This window comes from Rana temporaria, chromosome 4, assembly GCF_905171775.1.
Source record: "Rana temporaria chromosome 4, aRanTem1.1, whole genome shotgun sequence".
NCBI classification, from domain to species: domain Eukaryota; kingdom Metazoa; phylum Chordata; class Amphibia; order Anura; family Ranidae; genus Rana; species Rana temporaria.
Genome location: NC_053492.1, coordinates 80,066,544 through 80,087,265, shown reverse-complemented (window position 1 = coordinate 80,087,265; position 20,722 = coordinate 80,066,544). Strand labels below are relative to the sequence as shown.

The 20,722-nt window shown below is 45.8% G+C and overlaps 1 protein-coding gene across 4 annotated transcripts in view; it reads right to left on the bottom strand.

Moving 5' to 3' along the window:
• The window catches only part of LPIN1 (lipin 1), a 275,839-nt gene that overhangs the window by 108,444 nt on the left and 146,673 nt on the right, over positions 1-20,722 (bottom strand). For all 4 annotated transcript variants that reach the window (XM_040348571.1, XM_040348572.1, XM_040348573.1 and 1 more), the window contains exons 2-4: positions 10,087-10,287; positions 8,965-9,060; positions 914-1,239 (exon numbers count right to left, since the gene is read on the bottom strand). In XM_040348571.1, coding sequence (XP_040204505.1) covers positions 914-1,239; positions 8,965-9,060; positions 10,087-10,287 — 623 coding nt within the window. The remainder of the gene's footprint in view (positions 1-913; positions 1,240-8,964; positions 9,061-10,086; positions 10,288-20,722) is intronic.

Sequence of the window (20,722 nt, the reverse complement as noted above, 5' to 3'; positions counted from 1 at the left end):
TTATAAATATATTTATGTAATTTAGGTTTGGCGTGAGATCTTACCCCCCAAGCCTTATTATAGGCTTACCTGTAGGTAAAAGTCAAAAAAGTGGGTTTACAACCACTTTAAGTGTTTTTTGTGAATTTTGCACACATTCCCACCCTGTGCATAGGGCAGCCCTTTCATTTCAATGGGTTGCTCTATAAAAACGAAAAAACACACAAATAAAGCGCAAGTATCTTTTTCAACTTTGAGTGTTTTTTAGCAGCACGTTTTGCCCCATTTGTTGTTCTATTTTGTAGATAATTTTTGAACAGTGAGGCCCCGATCTGCGACTTCTGGGGTCCCTCTGCGGCTCTCACGGCTCCTCCTTTCATCAGATAACCCCCTAGGAGAAGCGCTCTCCCATGGGGTTATCTTGTGGGGGTGCTCCCAAGTCATTAATTCAGCATCAATAGCCGCCGAATGCATGACTCTGCCCCGCCCCGGCATCATTGGATTTGATTCAAAGCAACGGGAGCCAATGGCTGCGTTGCTATCAATCTATACAATCAAGAGCCGAGGACCCCGGGATGAGGAAGAGCGCGTGTCCGACGGGTCAAGTTCGAGGACTTAGGTAAGTAAAATGGGGGGGGGGGGTCGGCGACAGAAGTTTTTTCACCTTAATGCAGAAAAAACATGAACCTTTACAACCCCTTTACAGTAAAAAGCCTTCTACCTTTACCAAAAAAAAACATACAAAAAAGGGAAAACGGCAAGCAACAGCAAGACTCCACAGAAAAATGAGGGTCGTCACAGCGCCAAAAGAGGAGGCTCAAAAAGTGGGTGATCGGTTTTTGGGTTCTGACCTAAAGGTTACAAATTTCTGTTTTATCAACTGGGATTAGAAATGAAGGAAACCCTCACTATAACCCCAGCACTTGAAATGTACCTGGCGGTTTCCAGTAGTTCCGTCTCTTCCTCTGAGCTCATCTCCATGGTAAACATGTCATCATCTTCTGTTGTGTCACCATTATCGTCTCTCTTTATATTATCCAGCTTTGCTTTCCTCCTCCTTTTCCTTCTCTTCTTTACAGATCCACTCATGACATTGTCTGGGTTGGGTTGGGACAAGTGAGCCATTCCAGGGTTCTGGGAAGAACCTGTAGAGTCCAGACCTCTAGTCCACTCTACTGAACTTCTCTTCAGCTGAGCCTCCATGAGAGATGCTCCATCCAGTAAGATAGGCGAAGTTGCCAAGTATGACGGGATGGATTCCTGTGACAACACAAAACAACCGAGTTACTCAAAGTGTCCCACCACCTTTTCTATACGAACAGATAAACAAGCAAACTATAATACAATGTTTATTGCAATGTCCATTAAAAGGAAAGCTTCGGTGCTCTTTTGCAGGACGCAGGGTAAGGGTCAATACCCCCACCAGGTCTGTAAAGAAGTGTGGGCACCTCACAGGGATGTGTCCCCCACCCTCGGAGCAGCCATTATGTCCAACCAATTTCCCAAAATCTGAATGTCACTGTTATTCTTTAAAGACAACAAGTAGAAAAAAAGTCCCAAAGAAAATACTTCTTACAAGAAAACATGATCAAATCTACCCCCCCCCCCCCCCCCCAAAAAAAGAAGGTCTGCAAGCTCCCCTGAAGGATAGTCAGATTCCAAACTCTAGATCAGTGGCCCGGATTCAGGTAGATTTGCCCCTTATTTGCGGAGGCGCAGGGCAGCCTTTTTGCCCTGCGCCCCCGCAAATTTACTGCGCTACCCGCGATTCACGGAGCAGTAGCTCCGTAAATTGCGTGTGCGCTGTGTAAACTTGCCCTGCGTAAGGGAGCCTAATGTAAATGATCCCGTAGGGGGCGGGAATCATTTAAATTAGGCGCGCTCCCGCGCCGAGCGTAGAGCGCATGCTCTGTCTGGAAACTTTCCCGACGTGCATTGCGGCAAATGACGTCGCAAGGACGTCATTTGCATCAAAGTGAACGTGAATGGCGTCCAGCGCCATTCACGAATCACTTACGCAAATTACGTAAAATTTGAACGTCGTGACGCAGGAACGACGAGTATACTTTAGCATTGGCTGCCCCTGCTATTAAACACGCCGTACGGAAACGACGTAAATTGCGTACGCAGGGCTCGCGCAACATTGTGAATCGGTGTTAGTATGCAATTTGCATACTATACACTGAGCACAATGGGAGCGCCCCCTAGCGGTCATCGCTAGAATGCAGCCTAAGATATGCGTGGCATAAGAGCCTTATGCCACGCAGATTTTAGGCTGCAGTCGGCGTTACGATGTTCCTGAATCAGGAGCATTCGTAACGCCGGGGCAAGTAAGCAATTGCGCTGTGTAACCTATGGTTACACAGGCGCAATTGCTACTTGAATCCGGGCCAGTGGTTCTCAACCTGGGGGTCGGGACCCCCAAGGGGGTCGAATGACGATTTACCAGGGGTCACCAAATCTTGGGCTGTTCCTGAAGCCCACACGGCTCCCAGCCTCCTTTTCGTGACTGCCCAGCTGCGCTGTTCCTGGAGCCCATGGCCGCCCACTCAGCCTCTTTGCAGCCGCCCATTCAGTTTACAGCATAGAGGTCAGCTGGCTGGTAAGAAATGTGAAGTGGGAGGGGCTGGAGGAGACCCCATCTCCTGATTTCGGCATAGGTGTCACTACTGCGAGGCACTACAGAGCTGGAGACACAGTGAGTAACACTACCTGTGATTAGAGTTGCTATTTAAAATCCCCACTACAGTTCTCAGATCAGCAGATGACCTTGATCAAGAGGACCCAAGTTGGCTGATCAGAACTCCCCCAGACCTGCTACTGATCCCATCCTTCCCAGCACTGCCACTCATCCCATTCCTCCCACACCCCCACCAAGGAGTAAGAGAAAGAATAAAAATAGAGAATACGTGCAATGGAGAGGAAAGGGGGGCAAAGAAAAAAGAGAAAGAATAAGAGGAAGAACAAGAAAGACAGGTAGAGAGGGATGGGAAAAAGTTAATATGGAGAGAGAAAAAGGGAAAGAAAGGAGACGAGAGAGTGGTGCGTCCCTAAATGTACCATAAGGGGTTTTAATACTATTTTACTGGTAGGGGTCCCCACAACTTGGGAAATTTTATCAAGGGGTCACAGCACTAGAAAGGTTGAGAACCACTGCTCTAGATTAATATAAACACTTGCCCCAGTGCATTCTGGGGAGATTTGTATTTCAGAAATTTTCATAAAAGGAAGCTGAGAACTCAAGAATAACGATCAATTATATTTGCAATAGATATTTTCCCTGCCATATTCAGTAATGGCAGCAGCATTTTTGTAGTTTTTTATTACAGTCCTGGCTTATTTTGGTGCAAGAAATGTTTGACACAAAAATAATAAGAGGATACAAGTTACCATTATCTTCTAAGGTTGCCCCAGGTCCAAAGAGTGGGCATCCTCAGTTTATCCTTAGCAGGGCCGGTGCTACCACTGGGCAAACTAGGCAGCCGCCTAGGGCACACGGCCACTGGTGTTCCTACTGTCTTCTCTCTGCAGCAAGCAACCAAGTCTAAGCATCAGCAGGCAGCCGCCACTCCGTTCGCACATAGGGTCAGAGGACTGTGCCTGCGTCCCAACTCCCGAATGAATGGAAGCAAGCAAACATTCATTGATGGGTGCTGGCGAGGCTGCATTTGATGGGCGCTGGTGAGGCTGCATTTGATGGGCGCTGGTGAGGCTGTATTGATGGGCGCTGGTGAGGCTGCATTGATGGGCACTGGTGAGGCTGCATTGATGGGCACTGGTGAGGCTGCATTTGATGGGCACTGGTGAGGCTGCATTTGATAGTTGCTACATTAAAAATGTGGGGTATACATGGGCAGGGCAAAGGGGGTGAAGTCAGGGGTGGAACCCGGGGGGTGGGGGGGCGTCAAAATTAGGTTTTGCCTAGGCTGTCATAAATCCTTGCACCAGCCCTGTTTCTAAGGCCCCATACACACGATAGAATCCATCCGCTGAAAAATCCCAGCGAATGGGTTTCAGCGGATAGATCCTATGGTGTGTACACTCCAGCGGATCTGTTTCCGCGGATATTTATCCCCTGGGATGGATTCCAGCAGATAAATATTTGCTGACATGCTAAACAAATCTATCTGCTGGAATCCATCCCAACGGATGGATCCGCTGGTCTGTATAGACTCACCGGATCCATCCGTCCGAAGGGATCCCCCGCATGCGTCGTAATGATTCGACGCATGCGTGGAATTCCTTATATGACAGCGTCGCCGCGTCATAATTGCGGCAACGGCGCGACACGTCATCGCCAGAGGATTTCGGCGCGGATTTCAATGCGATGGTGAGTACACTCCATCGCATGGAAATCCGCTGAAATCCTCGAGAGGATTTATCCGTGGAAACGGTCCGCTGGACCGTATTCGCGGATAAATCCTCTCGTGTGTATGGGGCCTTAGAGTGTCCAAGCAACCCCATAGCCCAGGAGATCCACTATGCAAATACTGACCAGCTTCCCTGGTTTATCCAAGCTTTTATTGACCAAATTACGGAACCCAATTGAAAAATTATCAAAAATCACTGCAACGCAATAGGAAAGGCATTCTTATCAGGTTCCACCACTTTATACATTTAGCATAGTTGCATCGCTTGCTGATAGCATTGGCCATAATGACAACTTGTGTTGGGCTGCTGTCAGCATATCACAGGTTACACAGAGACGGCATGTCCTGCCAAGCGAGGTCACGGGGCATTCTTTCAGAATCTTGTCTAATAGTCACCAAGCCATTAAAGGGAGAGATGTAATCAGGAGACGTCTACGAGGACAGAACCATTAGAGGGGCCTGGAAGAGACTATTCAGTTATCTGTCCGGTATATCAACAGGAAAGTAGCTGCTTATAGTTCAGCATTTCACAGATCTTGCCAAGAAATTCCCTACCCACTCCGGACTGGGCCTTCCACAGCTTGTGTAACGAGGAGCCAGCCAACAGAAGACAAAACCATGTCTGTCTGTGACCCATGAAATCACTGGGGTATTGCATGAATGTGGCCGGCCTGTATTCTGTCACAGAGCAGAGACACTAGAAAATAGAAGCCGACTCATTTCTCATGTCACCTTCACAAATAGGAGAGAACTTCTAGTATATTCTTCACCCTGATGACCTCTGCAGGGAGAAGTATGATACTAACAAGTCTACTTCTAGTATAATACGGATGGGCTGGCTCCTTAAAGCATTATTAAGTCCAAAACCAATAATGTAAAATATTGCAGCTTACCAGTCATTAGAAGTGCTGGCTGCATTCATTTTCTTTTTTTAGGATTTTTTCCCCCCCATCAGTTTTTCCCTGGTGAGTAACATGCCTCCTCTATTAGGCCCCTTTTACACTTGTGCAACCTGAAAGATTTTGCCGCTATTTGAAGCAATGCCAATACTTTGAAGTCACACAGATATGAACGGTGCCCATTGGAAATCATGGGGTATGACTTGTCATGCGACTTTGCAGTCCCAAGTGTGAAAGGGGCCTCAGGCTCGGTTCACAATGCTGTGCTGTGAATTTGTTCTGTTTTTTTGTCCCGTGTGAGGTGCGAATTTCAGGAGTTGGTCATAGCTGTGATTGATGTTCTAGCCAATTGAATCATAATGTAAAAAAATAAAAAAAAAGGTGTTAAAGCAGGGGTTCACCCAAAAGTGAACCTCTGCTTTTCGGAACCCTCCCCCCCTCCGGTGTCACATTTGGCACCTTTCAGGGGGGAGGGGGTGCAGATACCTGTATAATACATAACCCGTTAGAACATAACGGTAATGTTCTGGGAAACACACGGCTCCCAGAACACAGCAGGGACCAGTGAGGATGGCGCAGCGCGACTCGCACATGCGCAGTAGGGAACCGGCCAGTGAAACCGCAGCGCTTCACTTCCCGATTCCCTCACTGAAGATGGCGGCGGGGGAAGCCGAGAGCCGAGCGATTGCTCGCCCTCGGCTGCCGACATCGCAGGCGGGCTGAACAGGTAAGTGTCCATTTTTTAAAAGTCAGCAGCTGCAATATTTGTAGCTGCTGGCTTTTCAAAAAATTATTTCAGGTGAACCACCGCTTTAACTTTCTGTGTACTTCTTGGTTTTTGTGGAGAATAGTGTGGTGGAATTCGCACATATGTGAACCATCAATGCGATTCCAGAACGATTTACATTGATGTCTATGGAGACTAAATTCACCACGCAACACTGTAAACTCGCACACAAGACCCTTTTTTTTTTTATTGCATCACGTTCGTAGAGGAATCGCAAAGCAATTATGTGAATGACCGTCACTGAAAACAATGACTTTATGCATGACATGTGAATTTAGAATGGTTTTGACTCATCACATTTGTTATGAATTCGCATCAGTGTGAACCGGGCCTTAGAGTGCCCACACTCTGGATGAAGCAGAAACCCCTTCAGACAGCAGCACTGTCAGTCTGGGGTGGGGTAGTGTTAGTGTATCTAAATCTGCTATTACATCTAACAAATTGAAGTCAAACTCCAACTAATACTTTTAAAAGCGGAACTAAACCCTCCTATTATTTTCAGCCAAGGAAGCTGCCATCTTGGCCTCTGTTTAATCTTCAACTGCCATGATGCTACACATGTGTGATCAGTTATGACATCAGCCATTGGATGGTTTGACAGTCTGGTTAGGAGCACAAGCAAATGTGACAGTTAGCATTCTTCTTACGTGCCGAGAATGTAACTTTTTTTTTTTTAAAACTGTTAAATCGATGGGTTTAGTTCTGCTTAGCAGTTACAGCAAACAGTTATGTTCCTTTTGAGAAAAATAAATCAAATCTGACCACTGTAAGCACCCTTGTCAGGGTTAAACAGTTTATCTCCACCCTCCAACTGCTACTTTGTCTAAACTTTTGATCTGGAAAAGTAAAGACAGCCATAGACGGTTAGAATCTCAGCCGGATCAGCAAGAGCTGCCCGAGATTCGAACCATGTATGGGCAGGCTGAACGTACTGAAGTTGATTATCAATCAACTTGGGTACAACCAGCATGTTGGATTTTACATGCGATTATATCAGCCACTAGCAATAATCACTGTGCTCTCCCAGCAGGGGTAGCTTTCCCGCGGGAGGGATTCCCCTGTCAACACTGTCTGTGTTGATGGGGGAATCAAGCGACTTTCTTTAAGAAAGAAAATCTCTCTCTCTATGGCCGGCTGTAGTTGAAAAAAAAACAGACTTACCGGCCGGATCACCGGGTGAAAAGGACGAAATAAGAAAACCAATGCAGCCACCATATCAAAGAATTGCTGCAATATAATAAATGTTTGCTGCGCTGTCCCCTTACTAACACACAGCCAATTATTGTTTTATTCACCCAAATTCTGCCGCTGTACCAGCCTTTCTTAATTTTTTTATCCCAAAGGAACCCTTGACATAATATTCAGGTGTCAGGGAATCCCTAAATATTAGTCCATCTGGGGTCATTGGTGCCAAAATGTCAAAATGCCCTTTACATTAGTGGGGGTCAGTGGGAAGAATCCCCCTCTTACAGTGGTGGCCAGAATGTCACCTTTGCTGGCTCTGGAACTATGCAAGCACCATTAGATGAGAGGTCTGTTAGCCACAGCTCGAGGACCCCATAGCCACCTCTGGAGGAAATCTGGTTGAGAACGGCTGTACTATACTTGAAAGTGAACACACTGAAATTCCTAAACTGCCAGCACTACAACACAGCATGCACATTATGGTGTTTGCACCTGAGCTCAGCTTAATTATTGAGCATGTTGGAACTAAAGGATGCAGTGTCAATTTAATTGACGAAAATATTTTAGTCATCGAAATTAGCACTATTTCGGTCAATTAAAAGAAGACTAAGGCCTAGATTCACGTAGGGCGGCTTTACGTTGTGCGGGCGTAGCGTATCTTATTTACGCTAAGCCGCCGCTACTTAGAGAGGCAAGTGCTGTATTCACAAAGCACTTGCGTCCTAAGTTACGGCGGCGTAGCGTGAATCGGCTGGCGTAAGCGCGCGTAATTCGAAGTAGGCAGGTCGTGGGCGTGTTGTATTTAAATTAAGCGTGACCCCATGCGGATGCATGGCTCAGTATCACGTCGTATTTACCCCCAAAGATACGCCGGCTCAATGCCTGTGACGTGAAAGTAACCTACGCACAGCCCCATTCACGTACGACTTACGTAAACGACGTAAAAAGATACGCTTGTTCCGAGGTCCATACCTTTACATGTTCAATGCAGAAATCAACGGAAGCGTCACCTAGCGGCCAGCGTATATATGCACCCCAAGATACGACGGCGTAGGAGACTTACGCCACTCGTATCATGGCCAAATCTATGCGTAACTGATTCTATGAATCAGGCGCATAGATACGACGGCGGCCATTCGGACTTACGACGGCTTATCTGGAGATACGCCGTCGTAAGTCTTTGTGAATCTGGGCCTAAAACTAAAATGGCCTTTTAGTCAAAAGACTAGGACTAAAACTAGAACAGGTGCAGCCTAGCTACTACCTCCTGTGCAATGCCTGGTGAACCTCAAGAACACAGAACTCAGCCTGGGAAGTCTCTGCGAACCTCCATGTAATCCATGCAAAAAAGGCCATGATTAAGGCCTGATGGCCGAAACGTGTTGGCTTTTTTGACTGTTGTTCAAATGCTATAATAAAACAATTTTTTTAGGCAACTTCCATGGCACCAGCCTTTTTCTCTTTTTTGCTAGGACTAAAACTTCAACCAAGCGAAATGATGATGTCAAAATTTACACAGCAAGGATGCAATAATTGATTAGCGTTCCTGAAAGAAAACCTAGTCCAGCCCATATAAGGCCTCATTGGCCTATGCAGTACAGGAGAGGAGCCACATTCTCAACCAAGATGGCTGATACAGATTTGTATCCCAGAGCAATACCATGAATGACCAAGGTGTCCAATATGGAATATGTTCTTGGATTCCTCAGAGTTTTAGAACCATTATGTTCTAAGCACAACCTACCTCATTACCCTCGGTCTCCTCAACAAAAAAGGCTTCTCCATTGTCCCCCAGCTTCATGTGGAGATCCACACAGTCTCCATTGATTTCAATGTCCACCTAGTAGAATATAACAGGTTATTTTAGACAAGTATAGAGTAAATTACAGTACATCTATAGGCAAACTTTTGCTAGTTTTGGATAGTGTAGAACAAGGTTAGACCCACATGGGGAGCCCAGCACAGCCGCGCGGTTTTCAAAATTCTGACAGCTGGTGCGGGGAAGGAACCCCCAACCCGCTGACACACTGGTGAGAGACAGGGAGGGGGTGAGGGATGGAACAAGAACATGCTACGTTACAACATTACACCCTAAATACTAACATTTTCTAAAAGGTGTACTTATCCTTTAAGCCTATGTGGCACAACAAGAGGCATAGTTAACTACTTAGCAGACTCCCCACTTCAGCAAGCTCCAATGCCACTCTCTTCTCCCTGAAGCTCTGTGGGTTAGTGGGCAGACCCTCGGTATCATCATCATGTACAATGCAGAGCTCCTAACCCTGCATTGTACATGGTGGAGGCAGGATGCAGAAATGGCAAGGAGGAGCTTAAAAAGGAGTCTGCAGGGGGACTAGCCACACCGCTGGAGAGAACCCGCTGAAGTGCGGAAAAGGGTAAGTTATAGGACCTCTTCTGCAACCCCTGCATTTACTGAGCGGCATGGGGGGTGGGGCTCTGAATAGGTATTTTATTGTTGTGCCTGGAGTTGGGCATTAAGCATCAGGCAGCAAAGTAAATATGTATCATGATCCATCTCGCTGCTCTTGTTTAGCATTGTCTGGCTAGGCGACAGAATTGATAAATGACCCCCAAAACATACAGGAACTACATCTATGAAGGGCAAGCCCAAAAACAGCAATGAAGATGGGACAGGGGGTGAGGGTGGGGTTTGAAGCTGGGGCACTGGGTCAGCTCCATAAGAAGGCCCGTTTAATAAACTATTCAAGAGAGTAGCTTCTGATAATTTAGTATTTTCAATAACATTGATCCATTAAGCCCCATCCTCATGCTATTGTAGGGTTCACACAATAATTGTACTCCAATAATAATAATGATGATATTAATCATATCAACACATCCTTACCACTTTCTCCCTGGAGCGCAGAACTCCCATCTTCCCAAAGCGTACATGAAAGGGTGAACATTGCAGGTTGCCATTGGGCTGACGGATCACTATGACATCTATACAGCCAGAGAGAGTGGCGGGATTCAGGCCTCTGTACAGCTCCTTCACAGTAACGAATACTTGTCCAGCCAGCTGACCCACGTAATTCATTGTTTGAGTCTGAAAAAAATCAGTAAATGGAAACGGTTATATAATTATAAAGTAGAAACATTTATCTAAGGAGTATACTGAAGCAATCACATTATGGTTTACCAGGGTGAAGCTTGCAATCTATAATCAATGCCTACATAATGCAAGGCATAGGCCCCGATGTGACTGGTGCAGCATTCAACTGTGTTTCATACCAGGAAGTACCAGAATATTCAATGGGGAGACCAGAAGCACTTATAGTATATTAAGGGTGCCCAGCATACATATGTCATTTGAAAGTGGAAGCCAGCATACCTCAGTTATAAGGAAACAGTCTTTCTTGAAAGGCATAAAACCAATGGCATTTCAGTGCCACACTGGCCCCCCTTATTCAAGGTGAGAGGAACTGTGAAGGAAAGTAAAGTTGGGGTTCTTGGTGAGTGCCATTACTGTTTGGTGACAGGTAGAGGTGCTGGGTGACAAGGGGGAGCAATGAGGTGGTGTCAGCCGGAACAGTGACAGGGGTGTTTGGTGCCAGGGAAGTGCTGTCAAGGATGATAAGGGGGTTCTTTTTTAGGGGCTCTGGGTGAGTTGGAAAGGGTGCTTAGTGACAGGTGGGAGAAAGGATGCCAGTAGATACAGGGGTGCTATCAAGGATGCTGGGTGACAGGTGGGTGAAAGAGGAGACGTTCTAAGCAATAGGTGGGTGAAACAGAAAGGGTACCGGTGATGATGGCTGGAGTCAGGGGGTGCTGGGCGACAGGTTGGTGAAATAAAAAGTGTTCTGGGTGATAGGTGAGTGAAATAGAAATGGTGCTGGTTTACAGGGGGAGTGCTGGGTGACAGATGGGTGCCGTCAGGGGTGCTGGGTTCCACCATCCACTTGTAAGCTTACAGGGAGGCTCTGACTGAGAAGAGTGCTACCCAACCTGATGTAGGCTCCTAAAACACATTGCCCACTGATCTAAGCCAAGTATAACGAAATTTGTTTAGCATTTTTAAACATGCATCCTTAATAAGCAATTCCCCCTTTTTCAAAGTAGCCTCACCCACTTTTCAGCAGGATACGCTTCGTTTGCCATCCTCTCAATACCCTATAAATATTTTATCCGGGTTCACAATATATACATATATATATATATATATATATATATATATATATATATATATATATATATATATATATATATATATATTTTTGCAAATTCTATATTTAAAGTATGCAGCTTCCACAGAGCAGTAAATCACATTAGGATACATACATGAAGTGACCCCCAAGAAAGGCCCTGAACCATCATGAAATGCAGCATCCGTTGTTGATAATGTAAAGTGTAGGGGTGACCTATTCCGAACCCAGCAATAACAAAATCAGCAAAACTTAAAATGGGATATGGGGGATCGCCTCTCCTGGATCAAGCTGCCACCATAAATGCAAAGGATATACACCTCAGAAATATTTACATGGGGGACGCCATAGCTGCCTGTTGTATATGGCAGCTCTGCCTCCTGTAAAGTAGTGATGCACAGTGTTGTGCCATTCTAATTCACTTATCTCCCTGGATGTCTACCAGGCATGGACCGTCTGATAGAAAACAGACCTTCTTCTCAATGTTCCTGTTATCCACAGACCATGTGATCCCTCTTCCATGGCTTCAAGTCTCATGAAGAGCTTATTTATAGCAAAAATAATGAGGATAATATACCGTATATACTCGAGTATAAGCTAAGTTTTTCAGCACATTTTTTGGTTCTGAAAATGCCCCCTTGGCTTATACTCGAGTCACCTTTTTGCGCCTAATCTCCCAGGTTTTGTGGACCCGGTACCGGCCGGCCGTAGGTCTCCTGGACTCCAAACTTGGCACACATAGCGCCACTCTTCTTCTACAAGTGTGCAAAGTTTGTTGACCGGGGAGCACCGATTTTTCAAAGTCGGGCACCCCTTCCATAGACTAAAGTATGTTAAACGGTCATTTCTCCAGTAAATTTGAGGACCCGGTACAGGCCGACCGTATGACCCCTGGACCCGAAACTTGGCACACATGTAGCCCCAGTTTTCCTCTACAAGTGTGCAAAGGGTGCTGTCTGAGAGATCTACGGCTGGGGAGCACCGATTTTTCAAACCCCTTCTATATACTCCCATGTTAAAACATAAGTCTAGTCATGGACACAGTGAGGCATGGGCACAGTGAGGCATGAACACAGTGAGGCATGGGCACAGTGAGGCATGGACACAGTGAGGCATGGACACAGTGAGGCATGGACACAGTGGGACACAGTGAGGCATGGACACAGTGGGACACAGTGAGGCATGGACACAGTGGGGCATGGACACAGTGAGGCACAGTGAGGCATTGACACAGTGAGGCACAGTGAGGCATGGGCACAGTGAGGCATGCAGATGGACACCCTAGGCTTATACTCGAGTCAATAAGTTTTCCCAGTTTGGGTAAAATTAGGTGCCTCGGCTTATATTCGGGTCAGCTTATACTCGAGTATATACGGTAATATTGTTATGATTACATGTGCACTATTAAGCCAAATGAATTGTAAATTTTAATGATACAGCCACCTTAAATCAAGGTCTCATGGCTTACGGAAATAAAAATGACATCCGGAGAGAATGTGCAGGCCACTAGAAAGCACCAGTCATATATTAATAAGTGACGCGTCACCTAATTGTGTCTGGAGGAAGCCATATATTGCGCCTGCATAACGTAATGATGCTTTCCAGCTGGGTATTCTGTAATTAAACATCGCTAGTCTTCCAGGCTTTTTCTCAGAACTGAGATTTTCCACTCCATTATTTATTTTATTTCATGGATACACATTCCTCCATGTCTCCATTTGTATGGATTGCAGCCCAGAACTGAATCCCACACCATGGACTATCGAAGCTTTGGGCTTGGCCGGTTGTAGCATGGTTAGAGTTTTCTCAACAGCTTTTATTGCCGGATATTATTTGTAGTCATTATTTCTAATGGAGAGCAGAATCATTTTAATTCTCTAAAGCCATTTTACTGTATCATGGTGCACTTAGGCCAATCGTAGGACTTTTGTCCAAAGGGCGTTGGCCAGGAACTTATATTGCCTACAAACGGAAAAAAAATTGTCAGCCAACAAACATGAAACAACGTCGTTTTTCAGCTCTTTAGCGCCACCCTTTGGGCAACTTCTGCTAATGTTGTATCATGATTAGCATTGCTTCTGAGCATGCATGTTTGTACTTTGGAGTTTTGTCTGACAGACTTGTTGGCAGACAATTTTAAAGCATGCTATCCCACATTTGTTGGCTGGAAAAAGTGACAGCAATTGTCTGATGGAGCATACAAACGGTTGGATTTTCTGACAACGGCGTGTCATCACACAATTCGCTTTGGATAATCTGATCGTGTGTACAGGCCTTAATAGTATTACCGCGTACACATGGTCGTAATTTCTGATGGAAAAAGTCAGACGGAATTTTTTCATCCAATGTATGCCCCATCTGACTTTTTCCTTCGGAAATTCAGACGGAGTCAAGCCCTGTACACACGGTAGGACTTTTGGCCAACCAACTTCAAAATCTGCAACTTTTCAAATTTGTCCGACCGTGTGTACGCTCCATCAGACCAACTTTTTCTGGTTTCATCCAACAAAAAGTTGGGTCTGCGAACGGACCAACTTTTCGGCAACAAAAGTCAGATGGTGCTTTGTGTGACCGTGTGTACAGCAATCCAACCAACTTTTGGACAAAGTGCAAATACGAATGCTCAAAACCAATGTTAAAAGCAACAAACAGTAGCAGAAGTTAACCAAAGGGTGGCGGTAAAGAGCAGAAAAGAGCAAAAAAAAACACGTGATGTTGGGAAACTTTTAGAAAAGTTTGCAGAAAAGTCTGACTGTGTGTATGCTATGGGTGTGGCAGGACAAATCAATTAGGACAAAAATCCAAGGGAAATTTTGTTGGATGTCCTACCGTGTGTATGAGCCTTAAGAAAGAGAAAATGTTCTCTTTTTTCAGACGGAAAAAAATTCTATCGGAAATTCCGTTCGTCTGTATGGAACTCCGACGGAGAAAAAAACACGCATGCCTGGAAACAATTTGACGGATGCTCGGAAGCATTGAACTTAATTTTTCTAGGCTCGTCGTAGTGTTGTACGCTATCGCATTTTTGACAGTCGGAATTTGGTGTGTCGGTGTGTATGCAAGACAGCTTGAGCGGAATTCCGGACTGAAAAACCGATCGTGTGTACGAGGCATATGTCTTTGGGCAGATTACTTGATTTGAGCTTAAATGGGCTGAACAAGGCCTTGCCAGTGACAACTTGGCACACCATGCATTGATTTGTCTCAGCATTCGACGGATGATCAGAGTGTTGTACCTCACTGGTCGTCGCAGTGTTGTACCTCACTGCATTTTTGACGGTCAGGATTTGGTTTGTCCGTGTGTATGCAAGACAGCTTGAGCGGAATTCCGGACGGAAATCACAGGCGTTATTTGTCTCTAAAGCCTCATACACACGATCGGAATTTCTGATGGAAAAAGTCAGAATTTTTTCATCGGATATTCTGACCGTGTGTATACCCCATCTGACTTTTTCCCATCAGAAATTCTGATGGAGTTAGAAAGAGAACATGTTCAGTCTATATAAACTAAAATAAAATCTCCAATCCCAGAGCAGGCCATTTTTGTGAAAACGCATTGGGCGGAGCTTGCGTGTGACATCATCACGTGCCGGCAGGTTGGACGACACCACGACCAACTTTCTTCTTTCTTATACTGCCTATGATTCATGACTTTGATGTAAATGCGATTCTGTCTACTTAAACAGTATCACACTAGGAGTTTTCTCCCTATCCATATTTCACATACGTGTGTGTGAGGAGAAGCTATGTCAGCCTAAGGAGGCAGCCTCTCTCTTCCAACATTGCTTTTGCCACACCAGAAGTGCCTTGCTATTGAAAAAACCCGCTTTTTTGAAGGAGTTTATGCATTTTTAATCTCTATAATTTGAGATCCATGTAATCTGGTAAGAGGTAAATTTTTTCAATATACGGATCACTGGAGTACTTTGGAGTAGAATTTTTTCATAAGCACCAAGCACTTTATCATTGTGTATATATATCATAAGGGCTTTTTAGGACAGCATATTATATAACATGGACTTTAAAGGGTTGTAAAGGTTGTTTTTTTTTTAAATAACAAACGTATCATACTCAGCTCCACTGTGCAGTTCATTTTGCACAGTGGCCCCGATCCTGGTCTTCGGGGGTCCCTCGGCAGCAGTCTTGGCTTCTCCCCGCAACAGATAACCCCCGTTCTGGCAAGCGATCTCCCAAGGGGGTTAGTTTGCAGGTGCGCTGCCATAGCCGGTGACTGTATCACTTGGCCCTGCCCCTGGTGCGCCGCGTCATTGCTTTGATTGACAGCAGCAGGAGCCAATTGCTGCACTGCCATCAATCTCCAATGAAGAGCCTCAAGCTAGGGGAAACCATTGCGGGATCGCGCCCACGGAGTTTTGTGGCTCAGGTAAGTAAAACGGGGGGCTCTAGAGTGCAAGGTGTTTTTTCACCTTAATAAATAGGATGCATTAAGGTGAAAAAACAAAGTTTTACAGCCCCTTTAAGGTTTAAACTCATAAGAGAGTGTGCATTCAGATAAATTACATATTGGTTATTTGCACTTATAATTTTATATGTGGTTTACCCATTTTTATTTTTTTGGAAGTGCCATCACACACATAATGGGCCAGATCCACGGCTTCGTACGCCTTCGGATCGTAGATGCAATACTTCGGCGTCCGCTGGGTGGAGTTCGCGTAGTTTTCCGTGTCAGGTATGCAAATTAGCTTTTTCCGACGATCCACGAACGTACGCGCGGCCGTCGCATTCTCTTACGTTGTCTCTAGTCCGCTTTTTCCGGCGTATAGTTAAAGCTGGTATTTTGCGGCGTATAGTTAGACTTGCCATGTTAAGTATGGCCGTCGTTCCCGCATCGAAATTTGAATTTTTTTTGTTTTTGCGCAAGTCGTCCGTGAATAGGGATAGACGTAATTCACGTCCAAGTTAAAAAAATGACGTTGTTGCGTTAAATAAAAAATGGAAGCAGATTGGTTTCTATGCAGAGCTGCACCAGATTTTTCTCTCTCCAGTTTTCAACTAATCAACCCCAATTTGAACGGTGTGTACTTCATACAAGTCAATGGCCAGTGCAGCCTCTGACCATTCCATACGCAGACAGGGTGCCTGGAGGGACGGCATTTTTGGCCGCACACAAACTGGCCACAGCTTATTGGTCAGTTGCTACATGCCGTAGTACAGCAAGCAGCATTTCGCTGCCTCTGAATGTTAATCTAGTGATTCAAATGTCTGGATTTGGAGATTCGCATCTCTATAGGCTAGCTCTGTGTCTTGGGTGCTGACAGTGTCCTAGAAATAAGAGGAAGTGCTGACTATACAAAATCTATACATTCATTTTAATGACTTAAAAAAAAACAAAAAAACACATGCAATGAGTAGATGTACAAATACAGTCATCTGCTCATGAATCATGATGAAACATGACGGAATATCAGAATCATCAGCGGCAGTGCTGACAATTATTATAGTGATTTTACATGTGGTACATTCACATCAGTCCCTGCCCTCAAGGAGCTTATAATCTAAGGTCCCTACCTCACATACCCACACACATAGGGGGTTATTCACTCAAATAAATCCATTTTGCACTGCAAGTGCACTTGTAGTGCAGAGTGGATTTGCCTTTAGTAAATCAACCCCATAGTAATACAAATTTAGACAGGACACAATTAACCTACCAGCATGTCTTTGAAGTGTAGGGGGGACCAGGGCATCCAAAGGAAACCCACACACATAGGGAGAGCATGCAAACTCCATGCATGTAGTGTCCTGGTTGAGATTTGACCCAAGGACTCTAGTTCTAAAAGGCTGTGCTCCATGCTGGAACGGATTATTATACAGTATATTATTGCACACTAATGTGTGCCTAAGGCCCCTTTCACATAGGGCGAATCAGTAATGATCCGCCCCGTGAACCTCCGCTTGCTCAGCGGGGATCGCTCCGTTGATCCCCGCTGAGCCGGCGGATGACAGGGCGGTCCCCGCACACGGTGCAGGGTCTGCCCTGTCTTTTCTCCGCTCTCCCCTACGGGGGGATCGGATGAACACGGACCGTCTGTCCGCGTTCACCCGATCCGATCCACCAGACGGATGGAAAAGTAGGTTTTTCCGCTGTCACACTTCGGCGGATCGGAGCGGGTCGGATGTCAGCGGGCATGTCACCGCTGACATCCGCGGCTCCATAGAGGAGCACGGAGCGCCCGTTTAGGTCTGCAAAAAAAACTGTCAGGCGGACCTGTACGGGCCTCCTGTGTGAAAGAGCCCTTAATATCCACCTTAAATCGCATTGTCATTGCATATTGTACTTGTTTGTAGCCTAAATATTGACACTTATTTTTTAACGTTAAGAAATGCCAGTAAAAACGTGGCCGTGCCAGTAAAATTTGGGTGTCATGTCAGTAAATTTCAATCTGGTGGGTTGGCAACACTGATAGAGAGCTGCCAGCGCTCAGCTATTTGCACACTAAACAAAATATGGAACAGATCCACATACAAGGAAATACAGATCTAACCTCTTCTCTATAAACGTCTACAGATGTCTGCTCTACAACATGTCACTTTATTCACCTTTGTAAACAGGAAAGCACACAGCGGCAATAGCGATACACGATACACTGATCAGAAAAATGCAGCACGCTCGTTATTTTATTTTTTTCCTGATCTTCAAGGTTTGTCCTTTTAATCGGATGAAAGCCTCAGCTGATGTGTTCCTCTACAAATCAGAGAACTTGTTCCACTCACAGAGGTCATGCAAGTACAGGCCTGCGGTGTCAGCATGCAGCGGAGGGGGTGGGGTGGATTTACAATGACATACATGTTCCTGGGCGTTACTTACACATGTGGCAAATATAAGAATTGGTTCATTTCATTTACTGACAAAAGGTCATTATATAGTATTTCAGTGAAAACAAATAATTGTTCACAGTGAGCCATAGAAAAAAAATTAAACCCCGGCCAAAACTTTTCAGACTTTTGCTGCATTATTGCATGCAGTAATGGGAGTTTATTATTGTATTAAAGGGATACTAAACACACACTGTTTAATTTACATTGTCCCTTCTATTTCTGTATATGGATGATGGCACTGAATTATTAAACCCATCTAAGTAACTTTTTTTTTTTTCAAAAGTTTTATTTATAAACAGAGGAGCTGGTCCCGGTCGGACCACATCATTTACAGGCATTTCAACATAGTCAGTGGAGTCAACATACAATCAAAGGCAGGCCGTAAAACATAAGGTGTAGTGGTTTCACATTTGGCATCTATCACTAGCAAGTCTCGGTGGGGCTCACGCCTTCCCAATGTGGCAGCGGGAGCCTCCACTCGAGAGCCATTACGACCTCCCTTCGCCGAGGTCGGGGCAGTCCCAGTAGATCAGCACTGTCCTTTTTAATTTGTGGAAATATCCACTTAAGTGCAAGTGTAGAAAAATAATTAAGGTCCGGGAGGCTCAGTCCTCACACCTATTTTCTTTGTTTTCCTCGAAGAATTGTAGGAGAGAATCAAAAAGGGGTAGAGGGGAGAAGAAGAGAGAGGTGGAAATGGGGGAGGGGTAGGGGGGGGTGGTCCGTGCGGGCATGGGCGCCCCAAAGCGCCCTCAAAGGGCGTAATTCGCATAATGTGTCATTCAGGATTGAGAAAATTATCAGTGTGTCATATGTTGCTAAGTATCGGTTAGTCCGTTCTTCTGAGGGATTGTCCTTCCTCTGAATATTTAAACAGATTCCATATCTGCCAGGTCTTGGTGTAAACTTCCTGCCTTTGTTGGCTAGAGAGGATCAGGTCTTCCATATAGCTGATCTCGTCTACTTTCCTGAGCCAGAGAGCTAATGTTGGCGGGTGGGGGGACTTCCAGTGAAGGGGCACGCATGCCCTAGCCGCGTCCAGGAGGTGGTGGGTGATAGATTTTTTGTAAGCTCCAGCCGGAGCCTCCGTCGCATGGAGTAGAAAGTACGCCGGATCATCCGGTACCATACTCTCTGCGAATTTCTGGACTATGCGGCGTACCCCCTCCCAAAACTCCCTAATCTTGGGGCAGGACCAAAAAATATGAAGGATTGTGCCCCTATCTTGTTGGCATCTCCAGCAGGTGGGATCGGAGGTAGGAAAGATTTTGCTCAGGACATCCGGGGTCCTGTACCAGCGCAGGAGGATCTTATAATTTGTCTCCTGTGTTTTGGAGCAGATGGAAGATTTGTGGGCGAATCTAAGTATATTTTGCTTTTTGGAGGGGGAGAATTGAGTATTCAGGTCGTTTTCCCACTTAGCTAGGGCCGGGATCTGATAGTCGCCAGGAGGGGTGTTCAACATAGAGTACATTAAGGAGAGTGCGTGGGGGAGTGTTCCCGTCTCAGTGCAAAGGTCCTCTAAAGTCGTATGGGAGGTCTGGGGTCCTGCGCGAGGTGGAGGGAGGCCACTCAGGAAGTGGCTCAGTTGATTTGCTCTCAGAAAGTCTAGTCCGAACGTCCCGGTGGGGTCTGTTAGTTCAGCTGCCGATTTCCATCTCCCCACAGAGCTAAAATGGGATGCCTGGAAGAGGCCGGCTTCGCCAAGATCCAAAAATTTGCGGTCTCGGAGACCCGGGTCAAATTTAGGGTGCCCTATTACCGGTCGAAGGGGGGAGTTTTGGCTGGAGAGTGAAAATTGCGTGAAGAGTCGCGCACAAGTGCTGACCGTGTTTCCGATCAGCGGATGTTTCATGAGCTGTGTAGGTAGGTCCGCTACGCACCATGGGGCCCTGAGAAGCGGTATTTCAGATTGCTCCTGCTCTATCCGAACCCAGAGTTTGGAACTGCCATGTCGGCACCAGTCTAGGAGTCGCACCAACCGTGTGGCGTAATAATATGTCCGCACGTCTGGGAGTGCCAACCCACCGTGAAGTTTCGGTAGGCAGAGTATTCCCCTCTGTATACGCGGCTTCTTACCCGCCCAAAGGTATTGGGTGAATGCTGCATGTACTTGCTTAAAATAACTCCCTGGGATGAAAATCGGGAGTGCCTGTAGAAGGTACAGGAATTTGGGCAGTACCGACATTTTCAGAACGTTGCATCTACCCACCCAGGAATGGAGGCCTCCCGTCCATTGTTGAAGTAGCTTTTGGACTTCCCTCAGAAGGGGGGGGAAATTTAGCCTGAACACGTGAGAGAAGGAGGGGGGTATGAACGTTCCCAAGTACTTCAGCGCTACATCCGTCCAGCTAAAGCGAAAGTTACTCCTGAGGTGTGACATCAGCTTTTGTGGGATTCCCACCCCCATAGCTTCAGATTTGGTTAGATTGATCTTTAAATTAGATAGTCTGCCGTATGTGTCAAATTCTTTCATTAAATGTGGTAAGGAGACGTCCG